The following is a 23,442-nucleotide window of genomic DNA, read 5'->3' as shown; positions in this document are numbered from 1 at the left end:
TCTTTATGCCCTATTATATGTACTAAAGAGTGACTTATCATTATCATGATGTCCTATAGTGATGTGATATGACCTTAAACTGTATCTTGTCTTCAGGTTCTTAGATATGTTAAAAGGCACCCACTTATATATGTGCACCAAAATCATATGTAAAAGTGTAAAAGCTAAAATAATAATTTAACTGGATATTTTTATTAGATAATTCAGTTAACCAATAATATATATTTATTAGTTAGCAGTTGCATTTTTAAATTATAAAATTTCATTAATCTATTTCTCTAGCTTTGAAATACAATATCATGTTTTTGTTAGATTATAGTCTAATACTAACAAGATCAAAATAGTCATCAACTATTAAAAAAAATAAAAGTGCTGATATAGTCGTGTAAGGATGTGGTTGTGAACAAAAAACAGTACCTTAAAGATAGGCACAAATAGGTTTCTCAGTTTGACAACTGTTCAACACCCTAGTCACGAGTAAGGTGGGGTTTATGACTTATGATCATGTGTACCCATGTCACAAACCAGGTAAATTTGTTTTTAGAAAATTATAAATAATGTTTGCATATGTATTAGTTATATAAATTATTAAAGTTTAATAAATCATAGCTAACATAATACTTTGTACCTTTTCATTTACGATTTTTACTCCTCACAAATTGTACTTCCATCATTGACATGGAGGCTAATTGCTTTCACATACATGTTCATATGGAAGAAATTCATGAAATCATTATAATTTGAAAAAGTAATTAAATCAAACATATCATGTAATAACTTGATCTCAAAAGAAGTTGGATGTTATTTAAAACTTTGTCCCACCATACCATCCTTGGTAACTGGGGTCAACTTGTTGAGTGGAAAAATGGAATATCATGGCCCTAAGAAAGTTATAAACGTCCATATCATTCTTAGCTTATAGATCAATTTCCCAAACAATGGTAGTAGTTGTGTTTGATACTTGGCCAAACTTTGTCGTCTATGCGGCCCGAATCTAGTGTTACATACATTCCCTCGACGTGGAAACTATTAATAGCGTGTTCTCATGATAAGATGTGACCCACAAGAAAGGTTCAAGTTACGGGGGAGATGCATGGAATTCCTTTCGAGAAAGGATAACGTTATAACCTTTTAAACTTGTAAATATCGAATATACTTTGAAATATAATTTTTCAACGCATGATTTATAGTGCTTTTTAAATCTTGGTTTGGGTATCTTTGATACTTTACGAAATAGATACATATCTTTGACATTGTCCGAATATGGTGTTACATACACTCCCCCCGACATGGAATTTATAAGTAGCGTGTTTTTTTAGATAAAATATTGTGACCCACAACATAAGGTCAATTGCAAGTTTCGGGAGATAAGTATGAAATTTGTTCTAGAAAATAAGAATGCTATAACCATTTAAACTTGTAAAATATCATATGTACCTAAAATATAAGTTTTGTATGCATAATATATAGTGGAAACCTATAACTTCATATCATATATACCTAACATTGTGTATTACGTCTGAAAGCCATAAACTCAATATGAAGATCTACAAAGTTCATACTCCGAAGCTCACGGTTTTATTGTTTAGAAAATTCTTAACATGCTTCATGGGATGACTTCACTTAGGGTTCTTACAATGTGATACTAATTATTAAGGTTTCCACGACCCTCAAAAGGTTAAGTATATTGGTGGAAGCTTATTGAAAGATTATGTTCTCAAAGGAAAAGAAAAACTATATCAACATTGACAATGAAGGGTACAAATTCCAATTTGTGTATATATTATATATACACACACATCAAAACAGAACTTAGTAATACTAAAAGCTACCAATTGACCTTTGGTCTAATGGTACTAAGGTGTTTGTAAGGTGCTATCCATTTAAAATGGCTTTGAGTTCAAGTCTGGCTTAGGAGATGAGTTTAAATATACAGATTTATAACACCGCCTATGTCACACCACAATTTTCCTCATAACATCATGTTCACTCCTTAAATTTCCGACTCTTTAGCCTTGCTACTATATGTCACAAACTCACCTGAAATACATGTTAAAACATGTCAATTGACGTTGGGAGTCCATACTTTAACTATTCACAAACATTTCACATTCAAAACATCAAGGCGTTTTTATTTCTATGATAAAAGCAATTATCATAATTAAGCAAACATGATCCTTACAAATTTCAATGGTACATAAATGGCACGAGGCTTACGTTGCCTAAGCGTGTGAACATACTTTACCTGAATGATGACTTACTCTACAATAGGTAACCCTCTATAACACCAGTGGCTTACAAGAAACTCTATGGCATTACCGTAGTTATTAGCCTTGTTAAAGTTTTATGTCACAAGTATAAACGTCATTTGTCATGCATAGTCAACTTTAAACAAAGTCCCTTTAAAAGTTTATAAAGGTGACATTTTACATGATACCTAGTTGGTTGGTTAGAGTTACACTTAGGTTAAAGCAATTTATTTTATATTTAAACCATTCGTTAGGTCATGGATTACACCCACATTCATTGCCACCTCACCACCCCTCCATTATTCACTTCCGTCACTCAACCTATGTTATACTCATCACTCATAATTCACTCTTTTTTATAAATTTTCAGTACACTTATATATAGAGGGAGAGAGAAAGAGAAAGTGAGAAAGGATGGGTGGGCGTGAATGATGAGCGGAGTGGTGACGACACCTAGGGCGTCAAATTTGTGCGATGAGGGGGGCGATGCAGTGATCCTCTCTCTTCCACGGCGCCACCTAAGCATAAAATGTATACCAATAACCCCCTTCGTTATTCGCCTCTATCATTCAACCTATGTTATACTCATCACTCATAATCCACTCCTTTTTTATATATTTTTAGTACACTTATATAGAGAGGGAGAGAGAGAGAAAGCAAGAGGGGGTGGGTGGGGGTGAACGATGAGCGGGGTGGTGACGACACCTAGGGCTTCAAATTTGTGGGACTAGGGGGGACACCAAATTTGTGGGATGAGGGAGCAACGCAATGATCCTCTGTCTTCCACGGTGCCACCTAAGCACAACGTGTATATCACTTGACCTTATAATGTTTTTGGTACTATTGTCATATTTATATTTCTTGAGTACATAAATGTTTGACATAATAAACATATATATTTTTATCAAAAGTTGACAATGTATACGATGTATAATTAAAATAAGTATCATGCATTTGTGTTTGATAATATACACATATATATGTATAATTAAAAGTTGACAATGTACACATATGTATAATTTAAAAATTGGAAATGTACACATGTATACTTAAAAAAAATTGAAAAGGGGGCGATTGACAAAAAAACTGCTTAGAGAAAACGTGTAGTCCTACCCTATATATATATATATATATATATATATATATATATATAGGAGTTGGGTGGAAAGTGTGTTTTTCCTAGAAAGTCTAGGAAGCAATAAGAACGCGACATGTGGCATTGAAGGATTTTATCTAAAAGGGCATTTATGTACTTTCACAATCTATTTTTATTTTAGGAAATTATCTTCAATAACTAACTATCCATAAATTTCGGAATTTTTTGTTTTCGATTTTTTATCTCACTTAATATCAATCTTTCATTCGTTTTCTTGCTGGAATCTATCAGCATGTTCTTGGTACTGTATTTTAACATTCAGATTCATATAGCTGTGTTTTAACTGCAAGCAGATTCATACAGTTGTGTTTTAGCATTCAGATTCAAACAGTTGTGTTTTAACAGCAAGCAGATGCATACAGTTGTGTTTTAGCATTCAGATTCATACAGTTGTATTTTAACAGCAAGCAGATTCATACAATTGTGTTTTAGCATTCAGATTCATACAGGTGTGTTTTAACAGCAAGCAGATTCATACAAATGAGTTTTATCATTCAGATTCATACAACTGTGATTTAAGAGATTCATACAGTTGTGTTTTAACAGCAAGCAGATTCATACAAATGTGTTTTATCATTTAGATTCATACAGCTGTGTTTTAACAGCAAGCAGATTCATACAAATGTGTTTTATCATTCAGATTCATATAGCTGTGTTTTAACAGAAGGCAGATTCATACAAATGTGTTTTATCATTCAGATTCATACAACCGTGTTTTAACAGCAATTCAGATTCATACAGCTGTGTTTTAACAGCAAGCAGATTCATACAAATGTGTTTTATCATTCAGATTCATACAGCTGTGTTTTAACAGCAATTCATATTCATACAGCTGTGTTTTAACAGCAAGCAGATTCATACAAATGTGTTTTACATCAGCAGATTTCGCCCCAGCAAGCAGAGTCATCCACAACAAACGGAATACCTACAAACATTTGTTATTTTAAACACACACCTAGGGTTCTTGCGACTTAAATTGTGCTTCCAGCAACTTCAACTTTTCTTCCGGCGACTTCATCTCTGCTTCCATCCATCTTGTTCAAATCCCTCTGTTCTTTGAATCTCTTCCCTTCAAACATCAATTATTTCAATGTAGAACACGATTGAACCCTAATCGCCTACTAAAACACAGAACACAATGTTGGGAGGATCTTACGTATATAGAAGTTGGTAAATCTCTTATCTTGATCCATGATTTTAGGTATTTTTGGTATGATTTTAGAGGGTTTTCGTTGTATTTTTGGTATGATTTTAGAGAGAGAAAGAGAGAGAGGGAAAATGGCGTGTATTAAGGAGATGTGATATCTCTGACGGTTATTTTTGATTGATTTAAAACACACATAAGGACGAAATTGCCCCTCCTCATTTAAAACAATCTATTAAATATAGTAAATTATTACAAGATTGCCATTGATTTGATCTCAACCCTTAAACACACCAATCGGATGGACAAGATCGCTTCCTAGACTTTCTAGGAAAAACACACTTTCCGTAGGAACCCTACTCTATATAGGGTTAGAATCGTGTGAGAAGCACTAGGCTAACTGAGAAACTTGAGAAGCAATCTGGACCACACATTTTCCCTAAGCTTTCCGTAATATACAAATATGTATAGTTTAAAATTGACTATATACACATGCCTGTAATTCAAGATTTGACAATAAAAATATATGTATATAGTCAATTTTAAACAATAGATATGTGTATATTACAAAAAGTTTAGGGAAATGTGTGGTCGAGAATGTTTTTCAAGTTTCTCAAATAGGGTGAACTTATCTTAGAATCCCTACCCTATATATATTATGTGGAAAAGATAAAATAAGAACCATCCTTGCTAAAGAGAATCTTCGAAGTGCTATCAAACGAATTTTTTTTTTCATAACTTTTTTCTTTGATACTGAATTTACTTCTACCTAGAACTCGTAAAAAATAATCATGAAGTTATATACAAGTGAGGTGCAGTTACATGTATGTAAAAGAAAACTATTTTTACGCAAGTAAAAAAATAAATACATAAGTGTAAATTGAACAATATTTTTTTGTTACCATACATTTATTTCACGATTCAAGTTTTTTTACGAGTTCTAGTTAAAATTAAATCCATAATATTTTTTGATAAAAAAATTATATGTTAGGAGTTTTCAAAGTTTGGGTGGTTGTCAAATATTGTTAATTTTTCTTTGTAACAAATATACTTAAACAATTATGCAACGTGTTGCAGTGTGAATTCTGTTGGTATTAGTTCTATTCATTATGGTATTAGTATAATATCAACATTCGGTATAGACCCCAAAAATGAAGGAAGGGTCGGGGTTATAGAGATTTGCCATGCAGACATGTTGTGGTTGCAATTTGGGTAGTGGATAAAACTGGAGGAAGGGTTGGGGCTTTAGAGAGTTGGGCTCATCCGGTGTACACAGTGAAAAGGTGGAAGCTGGTGTATTCTCATAAATTTAACCCCCTAAATGGTAGGTCTTTGTGGACAAAAAATGATCTTCCCACAACTATCACACCACAAAAGCATCGCAATTAAGTGGGTAGACCAAAGAAGTTAAGAAAGAGGTCTGCAGCTGAAATTAAAGACATGCCTAGATTGACAAAGAAGCACACTCAAGGGGCATGTAGCAAGTGTAAGGAGAAAGGCCACAACGCTAGGAACTGTAAGCAAAAACTCTGAAGGGTGGAAAAACAAAAGTGGAAATGGTGTGAAGGGTGGAAAGGCTTAATGGGGGTGTTAGTTGGGGTTTTTTTAGAACTGTGCAGCCTTATTAACACTTTTTGTGTTTTGAACATGTAGGCTGGTTTATGTATATTGTGGCTGTCTTTATTTTGCTAGTTTAGGTAGGGGTTTATATATGAAAATTGATACAACCTTATGTTTTGGATGTTAACTAATATGGTATTTTATGTTATGGGTGTTAATTAGATATGTAGTGTCTTTATTTGTGCGTTGGGTCAGGTTTGGTTTGCATAAGGTAATCTCTATAGGTTGTGCAAGGTAATCAAAACGGGTCATTAGTTTGTGTTATGCATGGTTTATATAGTGTACTCTCTTTAGGGTCATTTGTTTGGTCATTAGTTTGTGTAGTGTTTGGACATCATTTTGTGCACCATTGTGTTTGGTCATCTGTTTAGTCATTAGTTTGTGCAAGGTTTAATTGTTGGTCCTTTGTTTTGGTCATCTATGTTATACATGCTTTGTTTCGTCAGTGGGTCGTATATGTGACATCTGGACATCATTTGTGCACCATTGTATCCTTTTTTGGACATTAGTTTGTGAACCAATTTGTTTGGTCAATTTGGCCAGTTGAACAATGCTACTACACAAAACTACACAAAGCTACTTGCACAACACATGTTCACAAAACATGTTGCACTACATTAAGATTTGTGTTGTACATCATCACCATAACTTACATCACTAAAACACCATAATGACCTACATTACATCAACTAACATGCATTACATACTACTTAACCTAAAAAAACAGTACATACAAGATGAACAAAATCCAACTAACAACCAAACACTTTTTCAACTTCCTTGGTTTTGCTTCACATTCTTTTAGTTTGCCTTCAATAGCTTTCTTTGCGTGCTGAAGAAAGTTGTTTGCTTGTTCCAAACTGAAATTAGCATCTTCCTAGGTATTCTTCCCACTTAGTAAACCATGTATGATATCAATACACCTTTGACACCTTTCCTGATCGAATCAGCCAATAAAACGACAAGTTGGGCCCTATAACACACACCATAACAATAATAAGGGGCTGTTTGGTAGCCTCTGAATGGTCATTAAGAGGCTACCTCTTAATGGAACCATTAAGAATTTTATCAATGAGAAGGTAGAAGAATGTGACATGTGATGATTTACCATTCAGAGGTTACCTCTTAACCATTCAGACTTGAGGTTACCTCTTATTCATTCAGAGGTTTTAAACCATTAAGAGTTAGCATCTGAATAGTCATTAAGAGGCTACCAAACAGCCCCCTAAGGCTTTTTATATCACAAATTTCTCAAATGCCATTGAAATTAAAATTACTTACGGGTTCAGGACATGAGTAAAATCCCCGACCCAAGTTCCTACTAGTCCACGATGTTAGGATTGCAGCCTCTTTCCCACATTGGCAGAAAAGCATGTTTATTCATAAGAATTGAACATGAATGGAGAAGCCCTAGTTTCACACCTTGCTTCCCTTGCTGTTGGACATTGAAAATTAGTGTTTTGGTAGTTTACCCTCTTGTGCGTATCATGTGACCATAGTTAACTGACTTTTCAAACTGAGTTTAGTGTAAAGGATAAAACGTGCAAGAATTTTAAACATAAAGTTTAATACCTTCAATTTTCGTTCCAAAGGATACCGCCTAATAAATGGTATTAAGATAAAGGAAAAACGTGTAATTTTCTCTTTCTTTTATTTAAAAACAATACCTTGTAACAATGGCTTCGAAAACAGATAAAAATATAAAACATTTATTTCCCGAATATATAGTATGTTTAAGGGAATAAAGGCATACAATTTTGTATTACTATATAGGTTCTTGCACAATGTAACAGTGAATATAACACTTGTTAGAGACTGAGTCGGGTCAAAGCTAGCTCAAATTTGACTAAATTTTCATACCAAGCTAGCTTAAAATGAAATTCAAGCTGGAATCTTGAACTCAAGTTTGGCTCAATTAAAAATTAAGTTGTTTCACACGATCAAATAATACAACTTACTTTTTCCAAAAGGCTAAAAATAAAAGTTAAATTAGACAAATGACCAAGTATGTAAGTTATACAATTATTTAATTATTATAAGGGCTTAACTTGCCTTTATAGAGTAGCTGATACTTCCACTTTTGTTTCTTTATCAATGTGGGAGAAAGAAACAATGAAATAGACGAAGTCTTTAGGAAAGGAAGGGGCTATTTCATAATAATCTTTTTTTATCCAAACTTTCTTTCTCATCAGATGTGAGATGAACAAAAGTGAGAAAGTTCCGAGATTTCCAACTTTAAATAGAAGGATGGAAGGGTAATTTCATCCTCTTTTTAAGTCGCTAAACTCTCTTTAGTGTCTTAAAATTATGTAAATATACATTTTTGTTTTAAAGAGTTGTATTTTAAGATAGTACTAGGTTTGTTGACGTCGCGCATTGCGGCGAAACGAAACAAATGATAATGTAAAACAAACGACATTTGAAAATGAAGCATGTTATTTAGAAAACCAAACCAACAGAATCGGTTTAGTTTATCGTCATACTGTATCACGACACTTAATAAATACTCTATTTTGAATACAACTTCATTTTTAACAAAACTTATACCGGATTGTTAACGAGAAAAATTAAACTACGTACTTATGTTTTTAGAATTTTTTTTATCAAAATACAACTCCAATTTTGATAAAACTTATACCGCATGTTGATGGGGAAAATTAAACATAAGTACGTACTTAAGTTTCGAATGTAAGTTATTAGAAAAATTTTAAATTATGTAATAAAGGAAATATGATTTAAAAATAAAAAGAAATTATTAAAAACAAAAAATAAATAGTAAAAGAAATATGGTTTTCAGAAAAGTAAAATAACAACAAAAAAATGTTAAAATTAAACTAAACACAATAATAAACTATTATAATATTAGAAAGCTACATATTATTATAAAAATAAAATTATTATTCATATTCTTAGAAAAAAATTATTGAGCATAAGTTATTAAAGAAAAATCAAAATAATTCATACATGAAATATGATTTAAGAAAAAAATAGTTAATAAAAACGAATGATAAATAAAAAAGGAAATATAATTTTAAAAAAGTAAAATAAAAATATGTTAAAACTTGAAAGTGAATATAATAATAAAATATTATAATTATTAATTAATAAAATATTTAAAAATATATATTTATTATTATTAAAATAAAGTTACAATTCGTGTTTACCTTAAAACGTGCATAATTTTAGGTAGAGGTGCAAAAAACCCCGTATCCTGAACCGGACACTTATATGTAAAATTAGTTTACCTTAAAACCTGCATAATTTTAGGTAGAGGTGCACAAAAAAAACCTGTATTCTGAACCGGACATTTAAAAGTGCATAATTTTATACCCGCAATCTAACCCGACCCTACCCGTAGAGTATAAATAGGGTATGCATTTTGCACTAAACACTCGTACCCGAAACCGTACCCAATTTATACCCGAAAATACCCAAAACCAGCCATACCCTATACCCGAACCCGGTTATACCCTATACCAAAACCCGGTTATACACTATACATGATACCGGTTTTTCTTAATACCTGATATAATACCCGAGTTTTTAAGTTATGTTTACTTTACAACTTTTATATTTAAGTTTTTTAAGATACATATTATAAAACTAATAATTTAAACTTGAGTGAATTTCAGTTATTTTGATTTATTATAATTAACTTTACAAATTACAAAACCAAATTTAAATTTTTTGGTGAATTTATTTTCGTATAAAATAATAAAAAAAGCTTATTTTTTAAATTGGGTATTAATACCCAAACCATACCCGGTTCTAATACTTGGTTATACCCGAACCTGACCATACCCTACCCTGATACATAGAGTATGCTTTTTTCTCCTTAGTACCTGTACTTGAACCCTACCCGGTTTCTCTCAATACCTGATTTTCTAATACCCAATCATACCAAAACCGAGTATTATAGAAACCCAATTTGTACACCTCTAATTTTAGGTAACTGGCTTATGGGATATTGGCTTTAGAACAAGACACTGGGCCTAATTGGGCTTGGGTGCGGGCCTGGCTGGGGTTTTCAATTGGATATTTGTACTAAAACGGGCTAGGCTGCTTTGTACAACTACCAAGCTTTTGGAGACCGGGAGCTGTGATTTAAAAATGTTACAGTTTGACTGAAGTTGTAAATGTAAATGTAAATGTAAATAGTTTTATGCTTTTAACTCGTTAAATATAATGCACTCACATTTAGTCTCCTTGAAGAAAAACTTCACAGCATAAGTCGGCTTCTAATTTTTGAAACGAAAGCCGAATATAACTGATTTTATTAGCCTTGAAAGAGATATCGTGGGGTTTGCGGCTAGAGAGAATATTGCACGATTGCTGAGCCAACATTTTACACGTGTAATTATTTGATTGGTTATTTTGTGGGCCGGTTGATCTTTTTTTTTTTCATGTTTAGTGTTGACTCTATAGGTGTCATCTATGTCGGCCCCACTTACTTGTTTATCCCTGAGTGGCTCTTTTTGAATTGCCTACTGTTCTAACGAAAAAAATTGATGCCTATTTTGCTAATTCTAATGGTCAACGAGGCTATTTTGATGATTTCCATTTGGAATAAAAATATGAGTATTAATGCCCTGCTTTATTTGATTGTGCATTTGTCTTATGTTTTAAAAAGCAGACTAACACTTTTCAAAAACATTATGAATCAAACTGTAAGACTGAAATACATCCTATACCCCCAACTAAATATTTCATAGTATTACATATTTTACTTGATATTAACCTCTAAATTACTATTAGGACCGCAAGTGTTTTTATTTTACAAAAGACCATAATTTTAGAATTCACTTTAGGCCCGGAAAAGATTAGGCCGCCTTTGGATAGACCATCTCCTAGACTCCAAGTTAACAATAATTTATTTATTTTCATTCATACTTGCCAAGTTACATCAAAACAGAAGGTATACGGGCAACAAGCTGCGTCGCCACCCCTTGCCACTGAACGTAACACCCTAGATGCTCTATTTCCTTGCCACTAAATATATAAAAAAAGAATTTTATAAACTTAAAATATATAAAACACACTTCTATCTACTTGTAAATTGTAACGGTTAACAATATACACAAGTATTTTGCTTTCAAACTTTCTTAACATATAGATTTGAACGTATAATTGATAAAAAAAAAATATAACTTATAAGAATCTTCAAGCCGGCCAAAGAGGTTTAGAAACTCATTACGATAGAGACTGTTCATGGGTTGGGGACCGACCAGGACCAATATTGACCACACCGAGAACGACTAGCTAAGAAACCCCAGACCATTTGTAACATTCGGTTGGTTTCTCGGGTTGGACTGAAACCAAATAATACATGGGCTGATTTACACAACTTGTGGGCTTTTTCATTGGCTAAGTTGTTCAAAGAATAATACAGTAATTAGAAAAAAAAAAAAAAAAAAAAAATTGTTTAATTCATATCAACATTTTTTACCAAATAATAAACAATCTCATCATAACAGAGGTTACAAACTCAATACAATATTAGCTGATTCAGATGCCCTTTTAATTAAATCTCTATGCACCTGCAAAGTTAAAACATTGGGTGCCAACAGGAACATACCCTATATTCAGACGGTTCGATTCACATTGAATTGTATGAATATGGTCCTGAGACTGAGACTGAAAATTGAGAAAATACGGAACTGAGGACCGATCTTCGTACTTTAATCGGTGTCACAGGTCGGGTTTGGTCGGTTTCCATTTGTAATACTTGTAGTATATATATATATTAAGTCTTTCAATATGCGAAAAATGTTACATCCTAATAGTTGAACTTGTATAATGTGTGTGTTAAACCCTTGTAATGTCGAAATCATATCCTTTCTTTTGTACATCCTAATTAGTTGTTGAATTTTCAAAGAGAATATGCTAGCATACGACTTATGGACCCATTAGGAAATTACTATGTAGTTGCATGCCATGACCACTTAGATAAGTTAGCATAAACTTATATAACACGTAGTGGGAAGACTTCAGGTCAACCATGGTTTTTTTGTCAGTCAAGGCCTAAAGTCAAGGAGGAATTTATATATGAACTAGTTTCTTCATGATCATAACTCATAAGATAACCATTTTTTTTTCATTTCACCATCTTTTTCTACAAGTAAATTGGGGTTGAAACATGGGATATGCTTGTTGGGGTTTGGGAATCCATCTTGTTTTCATATGTATCTTATTAGTGACGATGGCACATGAATGTGCGGGTGGTGGAAATCTCACAACAGCTTCTTGTTCTGAAAAAGAGAGACTAACTCTTCTCAAGTTCAAACGCAGCCTCAAAGATGACCATGGAATGCTTTCATCATGGGTTGGCGATGACTGTTGTAAGTGGGAAAGAGTCGGCTGTGATCATGCCACCGGAAGGGTTGTTAGTCTTCATCTCAGAAGAACATTCAGGGACGACTACTACTTATTTGATCGAGCCGGCTTGTTTGTCGAAGACGACAATCTAGATAGCGTTGATGAGGACTACTACTTAGAAGGTGACGAGGTGAATTCTTGTTTGACAGAGTTGGTGAATCTAAAACATCTAGACTTGAGTGGGAACGATTTCTACAGAATTCGAATTCCAGAGTTTATTGGATCGTTCAAACATCTAAGGTATCTCAATCTCTCTAGTGTAGGGTTCAGTGGTAAAATTCCCCATCAAATTGGAAATCTTTCCAATTTGAAGGTTCTTGATCTTAATTCACCATCATATTACTTAAAAGAGTTGATGACAGATGATATGTCATGGATTTCTGGCCTTTCGAAGCTTGAGCATCTTGACTTGAGTGGTGTAGATCTTAGTAGAGTACAAAACCTGGATAACTTACTTTACACGATTCCTTCCTTATTGAACCTAAGTTTGTCCGCATGTGGAGTTTCTATGTCTCATCTTGGTTCTTGTCATCCCAATTCCAGTAAAGAACTTTCTAAGTTCAAGCACCTGGATCTTAGTGAAAATGATTTCAGAGGTCAGCTCCCTGGCTTAATTCTAAACATGACATCCCTAAAGTTCCTTGATTTTTCAGAAAATAATCTTAGTAGGCCATGGAGATTTGAACACTTCATAAACATGATACCTTCTGTTTTCGAGTTGCGTTTATCAGGTTGTTGGATCCAAAATATCAATTTCTCTCCCACCAATCTTAATTTCACTACACATTCTAACATACAACACTTGGATCTTAGCTTCAATGAAATTGAAAGTAGATTTCCATCAGTTTTAACAAACATAAGTTCTCTGTTATCTCTTGACATTTCGGGGAACATGTTGAATTCATCAATTCCTGTCGTGCCTAACCTTCTTAAGCTCGATATTTCTGCAAATAACTTTATGCACATTGACGATATTGGAATCTGGAGACAGTGTCACATCAAAGAAATAATCGGTTCAGACAATAAACTTAAAGGAGAAATGATTGGCCCATCAACTAATGTATCTAAATGCACTCAAAATGCATTAGAGATTTTGTATTTAGATTTCAATAGATTAAGCCTTTCAATTCCAGAATCCCTTGGAAGATTGACCAATTTAAGAGGTTTAGATTTGTCATACAATGAACTTATAGGCCCATTTCCTAAAGCTCTAGGGAAACTAAGATCGCTTCAAGGATTATATCTATCTTATAATCAGTTGAGCGGTTCCATTCCAGAATCATTGGGAAAACTAACTTCATTAAGAATGCTTTCAGTATCTTCAAATTTGTTAAGTGGACCCATTCCAAATTCGGTTGGGCAACTCACCAACTTGCATCTTTTAGACATCTCTGGCAATTCTTTTCAAGGAGTGGTTTCGGAAGACCTTTTTGCTAACCTCTCAATGTTGAAGTACTTGAATGCGGATTATAACAATAAATTGCTTTTCAATATTTCACGCGCGTGGATACCTCCGTTTCAATTAAAATCCCTTCGACTTAGTTCTTGCAAGATTAACAATGGATTTCCACAATGGCTTCAATCTCAAACGAAACTTGAGGAATTAGTGTTGTCGAATGCTGGCCTTTTTGGACCTCTTCCCACATGGTTGCGCCTGATGCCTATCATACGTGTCTTAGACCTTTCTCACAACAAACTAACCGGTCCTCTGATGAACCTTCCTTCTGTATACGAGGAGGTACGTTATGAATCGGGAAGCTCATTGCTCTTGCAAAAGAATCTTTTTAGCGGGTTGATTCCAAAGTGGTTATGCAAAAGGAGAGATTTGCTTGTTCTTGATCTTTCTAGAAACAGGTTGACTGGGAAAATTCCCAAATGCCTATGGAATCTATCCCTGAATGTGATGATACTTGGTTCAAATAAGCTATCTGGTGCCTTACCGAGTTCTTTAGGCCGTAACAATCCATCCTTGAAATGGTTACAACTTAATGACAATAACTTGAATGGAGAGCTTCCTCAAGATTTTGGATATTTTACAAATTTGCAATTTTTGGATTTGGGTGAGAACAAACTCTCAGGAAATATACCTGAATGGATTGGAGAAAATGTTACAATGCTGGTTGCTATGAGATTGCATATGAACAATTTCACTGGAAGAATTCCTCACTCTTTGTGCAAATCTCAACAACTTCAAATTTTAGATCTGGCACACAACAACTTAATAGGATCCATCCCTCATTGTTTTGGAGAGTTGGATGGCATGAAAGGTAACTCATTTCATGGCTTCCATTTGCTTTTTTCTGGTTATGGAAATGTGATGCAGGTCCTCAAAGGTGTTTCACTTGACTACACGAATACCGTGGGATTCGTCATAAACATGGATCTTTCGAGCAATAATCTAGTTGGAGAAATACCTAAACCGCTAACGGCACTTGATGGATTGATGGGTCTCAATCTGTCAAATAATCATTTTAGTGGGGGTATTCCAAAAAACATTGGGAACATGAAGTCATTGATGTCTCTCGATTTGTCAGCAAACAAGTTGAATGGTACTATTCCTCCAAGCATAGCAGCTTTGAATTTCTTGAGTTACTTGAATTTGTCACACAACAACTTGTCAGGACAAATTCCAACAGGAAATCAATTGCAGACGCTTATCGATCCATCAATATATGCTGATAACACATATCTATGTGGTGCACCACTGCCAACGGAATGCTCTCCTCATAAATACACAGCAAGCAAGAAGAAATACGAAAATCGTAATGAGCCAAAGAAGGTATGGTTATACGTGGACATAACAAGCGGTTTTGCAACAGGTTTTTGGGGTACTATTGGAGTGTTGTTGTTGAAGAAGCAATGGAGACATAAGCTTTTTTCATGTTTTGTGAGGTAACCATGGACATGTAACTGTGAGATATTACATCTACTATTAATAAATGCTTTCCTGTTTCTGTGGATTCTAATAATAAATTTTATTTGTGGAATGTCTACTAAAATTAGATCTTTCTGTGAAACCTAAGATTTCAACTTTTATTTTTATATAGCATAGGATTAAGATATATACAAGCTGTAATAAAGGTAAAACATCAAGATTTAATCTACATATATCGAACAAGTCAAGGTTTCATTAAAAAAAGATTGATTCCTTGCAAGTTATGATTCAATGAAACTTTGTTTGATTCTCAAATCATGTTCTTAACCTGTGATCTTGAGCTACAATTTTGACGTACAACCTAATACAATTCTGATAATAGGACCATGTGCTATATGTGTTATTATGTTATGAACCGACTAGACCACCATGGGCCCAACTTAGCAGCCCATTCCATAAGCCCACTAAGAGAACAAGTCTACGAAAATGTGAAGGAAAGATATAAGGCGAAGAGATTGAGAGCGAGGGCATGAATGGTTATTCTTAAGAATCGGTTTCTTCTTCCCATATATACTCTGTAGTTTCTCTATTTCCCATCCCGTTTCCTTTCCCTATCTTGTACTACTTTCATTTTCTTAGATGTAATCAATCACATATCAATATAAATATACTACATTCCATTTGTGTTTGAATTATTGTTTAGTTGTGAATTATCATTCACAAATTTTATTTATTTTGTTTTTGGGCTTGTATTTGCCCATGTCTTTTTATGGCCCGTTTCAATTTCTATTCTTATTTAACTCTCCATTTAATTTGGATGGTCATTTATCACTTTTGCAATTAATCATCTTATCATTTCAAATTCTCTTTCCTTTGAGTCGAATTTGAGAGTTTGGGAAAGATTATCACGGTTATTCGTAAAATTAACGTGAACAATCTTTCGTTTTAGTTCCGCACGCTAGATCAAAGACTAAAAGAATTTTAAGTAGCACTAAGTGTATCATTACAGAGGTCTGGGACCTTTAATCTATACAATAGTCTATATATATGTAATCTACTTATTTTAATTCCAATTATAAATTTATTTAATAGTAAATTAAAATTTTCAAAAAAGTTAAAACTTTGAAAGTTTAAAAGAAATTTCATTTTTGCCCTTCAAATATGGAATGTCTTGTCAAACTTGTGCATTTTGAAATATGATCTATCATCTATCATATATGTTATCTAGTTTAGAAGAAAGATAAGATAAATTACATTTTTTTTGTGTTTTTTTCTTCTTCTATTCTCTCTCTCACACACGTACACACACAGAATACTATCCACCATTATTAGTGAATTTGCCCATCTCATTGTGCGGTACTCTTGTCTCTGACTTTTTTTTGGTGGATCCATCAACAATTCAACATTTTTCAAGTTTAGTTATAAAATACTACAGTTACATCAATTATAACAAAAATGCACTTCGCTTGAGCTGGAATACTATAAATTATTAATAAGATACATAATAATAACATTTTTAAATTATTTTTTGCGAGGCATGTTTTTTTTTTCTAAACGGCAAACACAAACTCCCAAGTAATCCTTTAAAATTCACTTGTTGAACACTTTACAAGATTTGAAATCGCACCACTTTAATAAGATATAAACAACCAACATGCATCCATCAACTTAGATTCTTCTGTAGAAACCCAAGTTCGATCCCCACTTGTGTCACTTTTGATAGATTAAGGCAATAAGGGATTTGAGCTAGGCCTTGTATGAGCTTGTCAGTTCGAATCTCGAGCCCACCCGAAACACAAGGAAGTCACAACAACTGTCAAGTGGCAGCTGACGATATGATTTTCCCGGAGAACCTCCAAACCAGACTCTAAAGTCAACGTAAGTCTGGTTAAGACAACATAGTCTAACCGGGGTGGAACAACATGACTCTCCAATTTAGAGAGTACGGTGACCATACGCAAGAAAATCGTCGTTCAAAAAAAACTAGGACAACATGCAATTAGCACATGTTTACATTAGTTAAAGAAGTAAATAAACAAATGCCTAATTATATAAAATAATCATCTTAATTGCATACTAATTAAACCATTATGTTTATCTTGTTCAACAATTCAACATTAATTTAAAAAAAATCAGTATTTTTAAAGCCCACAAAGAGGGAGAACAAAATTTTTTAAACTCCCCAAAATCTTTCTTCTTCTTCTCTCTCCTTCATCAAACGTCGCAACGGTTCGCCGTCGCGTAACGGCGGCGGGGCCTCTTCTTCTACGCCGTTACCTCCACTAACACTTCTACCAACAACTTCACATCTCACTCTACTTCACCTTTTTCATTCCGTCACATCACATCTACTTCACCGTTATCTGTAACACGTACGGTAAATTCTTAATTCTCATTCACCTGTTCCTACATTTCATCGCGATATTGTTCCGATTTTGTTATGAATCGATGTTACATTGTGCCGATTGATACTTCTGATGTAGTTAATTATTGAACTTCTGAAGGCTGTTGTGGTGTTTGTTGCGAATTGATGTATCCGTTACCGATCTCTAGGTTTTTGTTTCAGTTTGTGATGATTAATTGATTTACACAGAGATTTAGTTTTGTGATTTAAGTTCAAATTTGATTGTTTTGTGCTAGATTTGGTGCCTGTGAAGGTGATTTTGTTTAGGTTAGGTTTGCAGAACAGTTTGAAAGTTGATTTAATTGGTGATTTAAGTGAGCATCTGCTTGTTGTTGTACAGATATTTACATAAAAGTGAGTAGATGAAGGTACATATTTACATATTGATGTTTAGAAAATGGTTTCTGTTTTTTAAAATGTGTGTAGACTGCATAGTTTCTGGTTTATCACTTTTATGATGTTTTTTTTTTTTTGTGTGCTTTTGAAAGGCTATTTGGCTAGATATCAATGTGTTATGTTGTTTGATGTTGATGAGAGTTTAGAAGAATGATGAAATTTATTTGTTCACTTGGGTTAGGGGTGTTCATCGAATCGGATAATGAATTTTCGTATTATTCGAATCAATTATTTGAATTTTTATTTATTTTACCTGAATTCGTATTCGATTCGATTAGTATTTGAAACTCGAATTCGAACCGAATTCAAATAAATTCGATTTAGTTCAACTTCACCCTAAACAATAAATTATTTTACTTTCATTTTTTAAAACTACTACAAATAATTATATTCAACATAAAATATAGTAATCTGCAAAGCTAATTAATTATCAATATTTCAAAAGACAAAAATTAAGAAGATAGGTTGGTTACTGGTAGCGATTTAAGTTAGATAAAAATTTAGAAATAAGTAGTATGGGCTATTTGTCAGTAGGTTTAGTAATGCTATGAATTATAAAGTTATCACTTAGACCACCCGTAGTGGGGGGTTATTTTTCAAAAAAAGCCAAAAAAACGCCCCCACTCCCATTACATAGGGCGTTTTGGGGGGTTATTTTTGAAAAAAAATTGTGTTAGCGTTATTACTAAAACGCCAAGAAGGGAGTGTGATGGGTTGACTGATCTTTGACTGGCCAATAAGAAATTAGTTAGCTTTTTTTTTTTTTTTTTTTTTTGGTTTAATGATTGGAAGGGGCATTATTTGGGCATTATTCCCACTACGTCACTTTTGCAATAACGCCCCATGCTGACTGGGTTGCCATGTGTCGGATAATGCCCCATGGTGGGGGCATTATTTTTCTTAACCACTACACATGGTCTTATGGAGGTAGTTCATACTTTGGCCAAGTTTAGAAGTTATATGTGTAGTATATACATATATTAAAAATATATATATAAATTGAATTCGAATTTCGAATCGAATCGAATTGAAAATCATAAATTCGTATTCGATTCTAATTCGATTACCGGATTCGAATACGAATCAACTCGAATTCGAACCTTTTTAATCGAATTCGAATCGAATTTTGAATTTTTAAATCCGAATCAAATTCTAAACACCCCTAACTCGGGTTCAATAAGCTTGAAATTACAGTGTTTCACATTATTCTAGCCACTTGAAAGCATAGTTGTTGATGGCAAATAGCGATAATGTACCTATATGCTACATAGCGAATAGCGATACACTAGAAAAAAAAATTAAACCAATTTTATTGGTATATTATATCAATGTATATTTAACAAAAAACTAAAATCCAGCTATTTTATAGCTATATTTAATTTCTATCTATATTAAAAAAAATTAAAGGCTGCTATCTATCGCTACAGACCATATAGCAAGCATGGACCTATACGCCACGCTATTCTCTATAGGGACCGTAGCAATCGCTATTGCCAACTATGCCTGAAAGTTATTGTATCTGACTGGATTTGTTATGTGTACATCAGTGCAAAGAAAAGAAGGAAGAGAATAATTGTCTTAAGGCCAAGTCGACTGTACTTTTGACTAACAATTGCTATGATTCATGTCAAATCTTAAATTTTCATTGTTGATTGTAGCTTACATTATGCAGGATTGAATCCTTTTCTTAATGTTTTTTTTTTTTTTTTTGTTTTTGATAGGTTTACAAGATGATCGGATCATTTCTTACCCGAGGGCTTGTGTATGTTAATCAAACCTCTTTTCTTTTCAGTTTGAGAAATTCAATCCACTTTTTCTAATAAAACTACCTAATTACATGCAGGATGTTGTTTGGGTATGCATATCCAGCCTACGAGTGCTTTAAATCTGTGGAGAAAAATAAGCCTGATATCGAGCAACTTCGCTTTTGGTGCCAGTACTGGTATTGCACTATTACATATGTTACTTATGTTAAGGTGATAACATACTAACATTGCTGGATTCGTGCTTATAACCTTAATTATTGTTACTTTCAGGATTTTGGTTGCCGTACTTACTGTTTGTGAACGAATTGGTGACACGTTTATTTCATGGTATGAACATAATTTATATTACGACTTTCCATCACTCACCACACCCAATCATGTTCCGCCACGTCATCGAACTTGGTTCCATCACAAGTGATGGATTTTAGTCGGGGTGCCCATCACTAGTGATGGATTTTATTTTTATTTTTATTTTTTAAATAATAAATTAACAATAATAATTTCATTTAAATAAAAAACAATATTTTTCTAACAACTAACCAAAAATCATATAACATACTTATATTAATATAGTATACAGAGTAAATTACGTTTTTGGCCCCTGTGGTTATATCACTCTTACTGTATCAGCCCAAAATAAGAATTTTCAACATATCTGCTCCTGTGGTCTCTATAACTAACCATTTTGGCCCCTAAGTCTAACCATTTTAGCCCCTAAGTCTAACCATTTTAGCCCCCATGGTCTCTATAACTAACCATTTTGGCCCCCATGATCTCTAGACTTAGGGGTCAAAATGGTTAGTTATAGAGACCATGGGGGCAGATATGTTAAAAATTCTTATTTTGGGCTGATACAGTAAAAGTGATATAACCACAGGGGCCAAAAACGTAATTTACTCTAGTATACACAACTAAAAATTTATACGCAACAATATTTCATACACGTAGCGCCCTGCCTGCCCTTATGGTAAAGGCATATTTTGCTCTTTTTTTACATATTATTTGTTTCATACTCGTGAAGGGTCCCGATGTACAGTGAAGCAAAGTTGGCATTTTACATATACTTGTGGTACCCCAAAACAAAGGTGAAATTTCTCTTGTTTTAGTTTTTGAATAAAAATATTTTAAAATTTATATATGTTTTTTTTGTCATATATGTGTCTTTTGTTGCTGTGCTACAATTATTTCAGGGAACTTCGTACGTTTATGATTCCTTTTTTCAACCGTATATTTCAAAGCATGAACCCGAAATCGATCGTAATTTGTCTGAACTGAGGACAATGGCTGGAGATATGACTGTATTGTACTGGCAAAGAACCGCAAGTTATATTCAAACAAGAACTTTCGATATTATACAATACGTCGCGTCACAATCAACACCGAAACCTCGACCATCTAAGGTACATATAACTTACACCTAGGGCTGCAAACGAACCAAACGTTTAGCGAACAGTTCGTGAACTGTTCGGCGGGAAGTTCGTTTGTGTCCGTTCGTTTATTAAACAAACGAACATGAACAAGAAATTTCGTTTGTTTAGTTAAATGAACAAACATGAACAGAGGTTGTGTTTGTTCGTTTATTTTCGTGAATGTTCGGTAACGTGTTTGTTTGTGTTCGATAGTTCATTAGTGGTTTAGTTTTTATGTCTATTTAAATCCTTCAAAATTCCGACAAATTAAATATCTAATAAGTGTCAGTGTATTATATATTCTGATCATGAACGATTGTTTGTGTTCGTTTGTTTCCATTTGTGTTCAAGAACATTAGTTTGTGCTCATTTGTGTTCGTCAACGTTCGTTTTTGTTCGTTGCCTAAAATTAACAAACAAACACAAACGAACACGAACAAGTTCATTTCCTTAACAAACGAACACGAACATAAAATCTCGTTCGATAAGTGTTCGCGAACGGTTCGCGAACACATATATTTCTTAACAAACGAACACGAACAAGGTCTTGTTCGTGTTCGTTCGGTTCGTTTGCAGCCCTACTTACACCACGAAGCTCATTATTTATTGATTATTTCGTTTATTGTAATCTTAATACAATTGTTTTAATTGTAACTTGAAATTACAGCCACAACAAGCTGTGAAACCTAACCGCAAGGGCCAAACCGCAGCTCAAGAACAGGAGACTAAAGAGCCACCATCACCTGCTGCCAGCTCATCATCATCGTCATCATCAGCATCATCGAATTCGGGTTCTGATGAAGCAGACATCCAATCAGGTGCGGGAAAGCCACAGGTGCCGCCGCCAGTGCCAGCTGTCACGAAAGCACGGAAAGCAAGCCCAACACGCAAACCAGCGGTGACTACAGAACTTCAAACCACTACTGAACCAGAGAAGAAACAGATTGAGCCTGCGCGTTCATCTTCTTCGATTGCGAACACAACTACTACTACTCTTAAAGAGATCATGATGGAAGAGCCCGGGCGGGTTACACGGGCTAAGTTGAGAAAAGCGATTTCTCTTCAGTGAATGCGGGTGATAATAAGTCTCGTTTGTCATGCGTTTATAAACGTGCGAGTATTTTGGCAGTAGAGTTGATATATCATATATGGATGCTGATATATTGATGTTATATATGCTGTTTCTCTATTTGCCATGATATTTGTTGGGTATTTCAAACTTGTACTCTAGGGGCATTATGTTAGAATGCATTTAATGCTCTTATATTCTGTTTGAAATTGTGGATGATTTTCAATGGGAACTGAGAGATAAATGTATTCTTTTTTTTGAACGTCCAACATAAGAATCGCCGGGTACTCCGTACGCGGCACCCATTGGTCGAAAGGTAGCCCGCGGCAGCCCAACCTGCACGCACGGAGCCCCTAGCCCACCATGCCACCAGTTCCGGGGAAAACCCGACCCTGCACCCGCCCGAGGGTACGACAATGCGGAGCCGGTAAAACCCGGGTGGATCAGGAATCGAACTTGAGACCTTTCGGTCAAAAGCCTTCCCTCATTTCCATAACCACTAAGCTATAAGCCTAGGGTTGAGATAAATGTATTCTAACTTGTGTCTTTGTGAAAAGTACTTTTATATGGTAGAAAATAAATAACAATGTTAATAGGAAAAACTTAAGAGACCATATGTCATACTTGGTTTGGGAACTAGTGCCTTTGACTAACATTTGTTGGAATTGGAATGGAATATAGAATTCATGGGCTGATAACATGCTGTGTTGGAATGAGGTTATGGAATTCATGGGATTGCATATTTTTTATATTGGTCAATGAATAAATTACTCTTAAAATTAGAGTTAACAATTTAAATAGTTCATTGAGTTTCTTAGAAGTTACATCTTTAGCTTTTGATTTAAAAAGTTGTATGTTTAAGACATGTAGTTATTTGTAACACCTTTGAGCTAACAATTGTTTCTACAATGATGTATTTTTTAAATTTTGACGGAAGTTATCGTTAAACCTTGGAGATGTTATAAACTGACAACTTACT

General features: G+C 34.0%; 2 protein-coding genes across 3 annotated transcripts; both read left to right on the top strand.

Annotated features, from left to right (window-relative positions):
• The first annotated feature begins 12,368 nt into the window (after positions 1–12,368).
• LOC110898370 (receptor-like protein EIX2) lies at positions 12,369–15,440 on the top strand. The gene has a single exon (XM_022145152.1). It carries the CDS (start codon positions 12,369–12,371, stop codon positions 15,438–15,440), a length of 3,072 nt encoding a protein of 1,023 aa, XP_022000844.1.
• A 2,126-nt stretch (positions 15,441–17,566) lies between these two features.
• LOC110897286 (putative HVA22-like protein g) lies at positions 17,567–22,722 on the top strand. Of its 2 annotated transcripts, none has more exons than XM_022144038.2 (7): positions 17,567–17,791; positions 19,941–19,981; positions 20,063–20,161; positions 20,256–20,312; positions 21,007–21,070; positions 21,176–21,385; positions 22,062–22,722. In XM_022144038.2, exons 2-7 carry the CDS (start codon positions 19,950–19,952, stop codon positions 22,461–22,463), a joined length of 864 nt encoding a protein of 287 aa, XP_021999730.1. In that variant the 5' UTR covers positions 17,567–17,791; positions 19,941–19,949; the 3' UTR covers positions 22,464–22,722. The 2 variants fall into 2 exon arrangements, with proteins under 2 accessions (XP_021999730.1, XP_021999729.1); XM_022144037.2 differs by having other exon boundaries at positions 17,567–17,796.
• The last annotated feature ends 720 nt before the right edge of the window (positions 22,723–23,442 follow it).

Source organism: Helianthus annuus, chromosome 13 (genome assembly GCF_002127325.2).
Source record: "Helianthus annuus cultivar XRQ/B chromosome 13, HanXRQr2.0-SUNRISE, whole genome shotgun sequence".
Classification (NCBI taxonomy): Eukaryota; Viridiplantae; Streptophyta; class Magnoliopsida; order Asterales; family Asteraceae; genus Helianthus; species Helianthus annuus.
The sequence above is the reverse complement of the archived record's forward strand: the minus strand, read 5'-3'. Positions and strand labels throughout refer to the sequence as shown.

Excerpts from the sequence above, each read along its gene's own strand:
- LOC110898370 (XM_022145152.1), top strand. The coding sequence starts at position 12,369 with ATGGCACATGAATGTGCGGGTGGTGGAAATCTCACAACAGCTTCTTGT.
- LOC110897286 (XM_022144038.2), top strand. The coding sequence starts at position 19,950 with ATGATCGGATCATTTCTTACCCGAGGGCTTGT. Across the intron at positions 20,313-21,006 it reads GGTGACACGTTTATTTCATG|GGTCCCGATGTACAGTGAAG; the intron begins GTATGAACATAA and ends ATACTCGTGAAG. Across the intron at positions 21,386-22,061 it reads CGAAACCTCGACCATCTAAG|CCACAACAAGCTGTGAAACC; the intron begins GTACATATAACT and ends TTGAAATTACAG.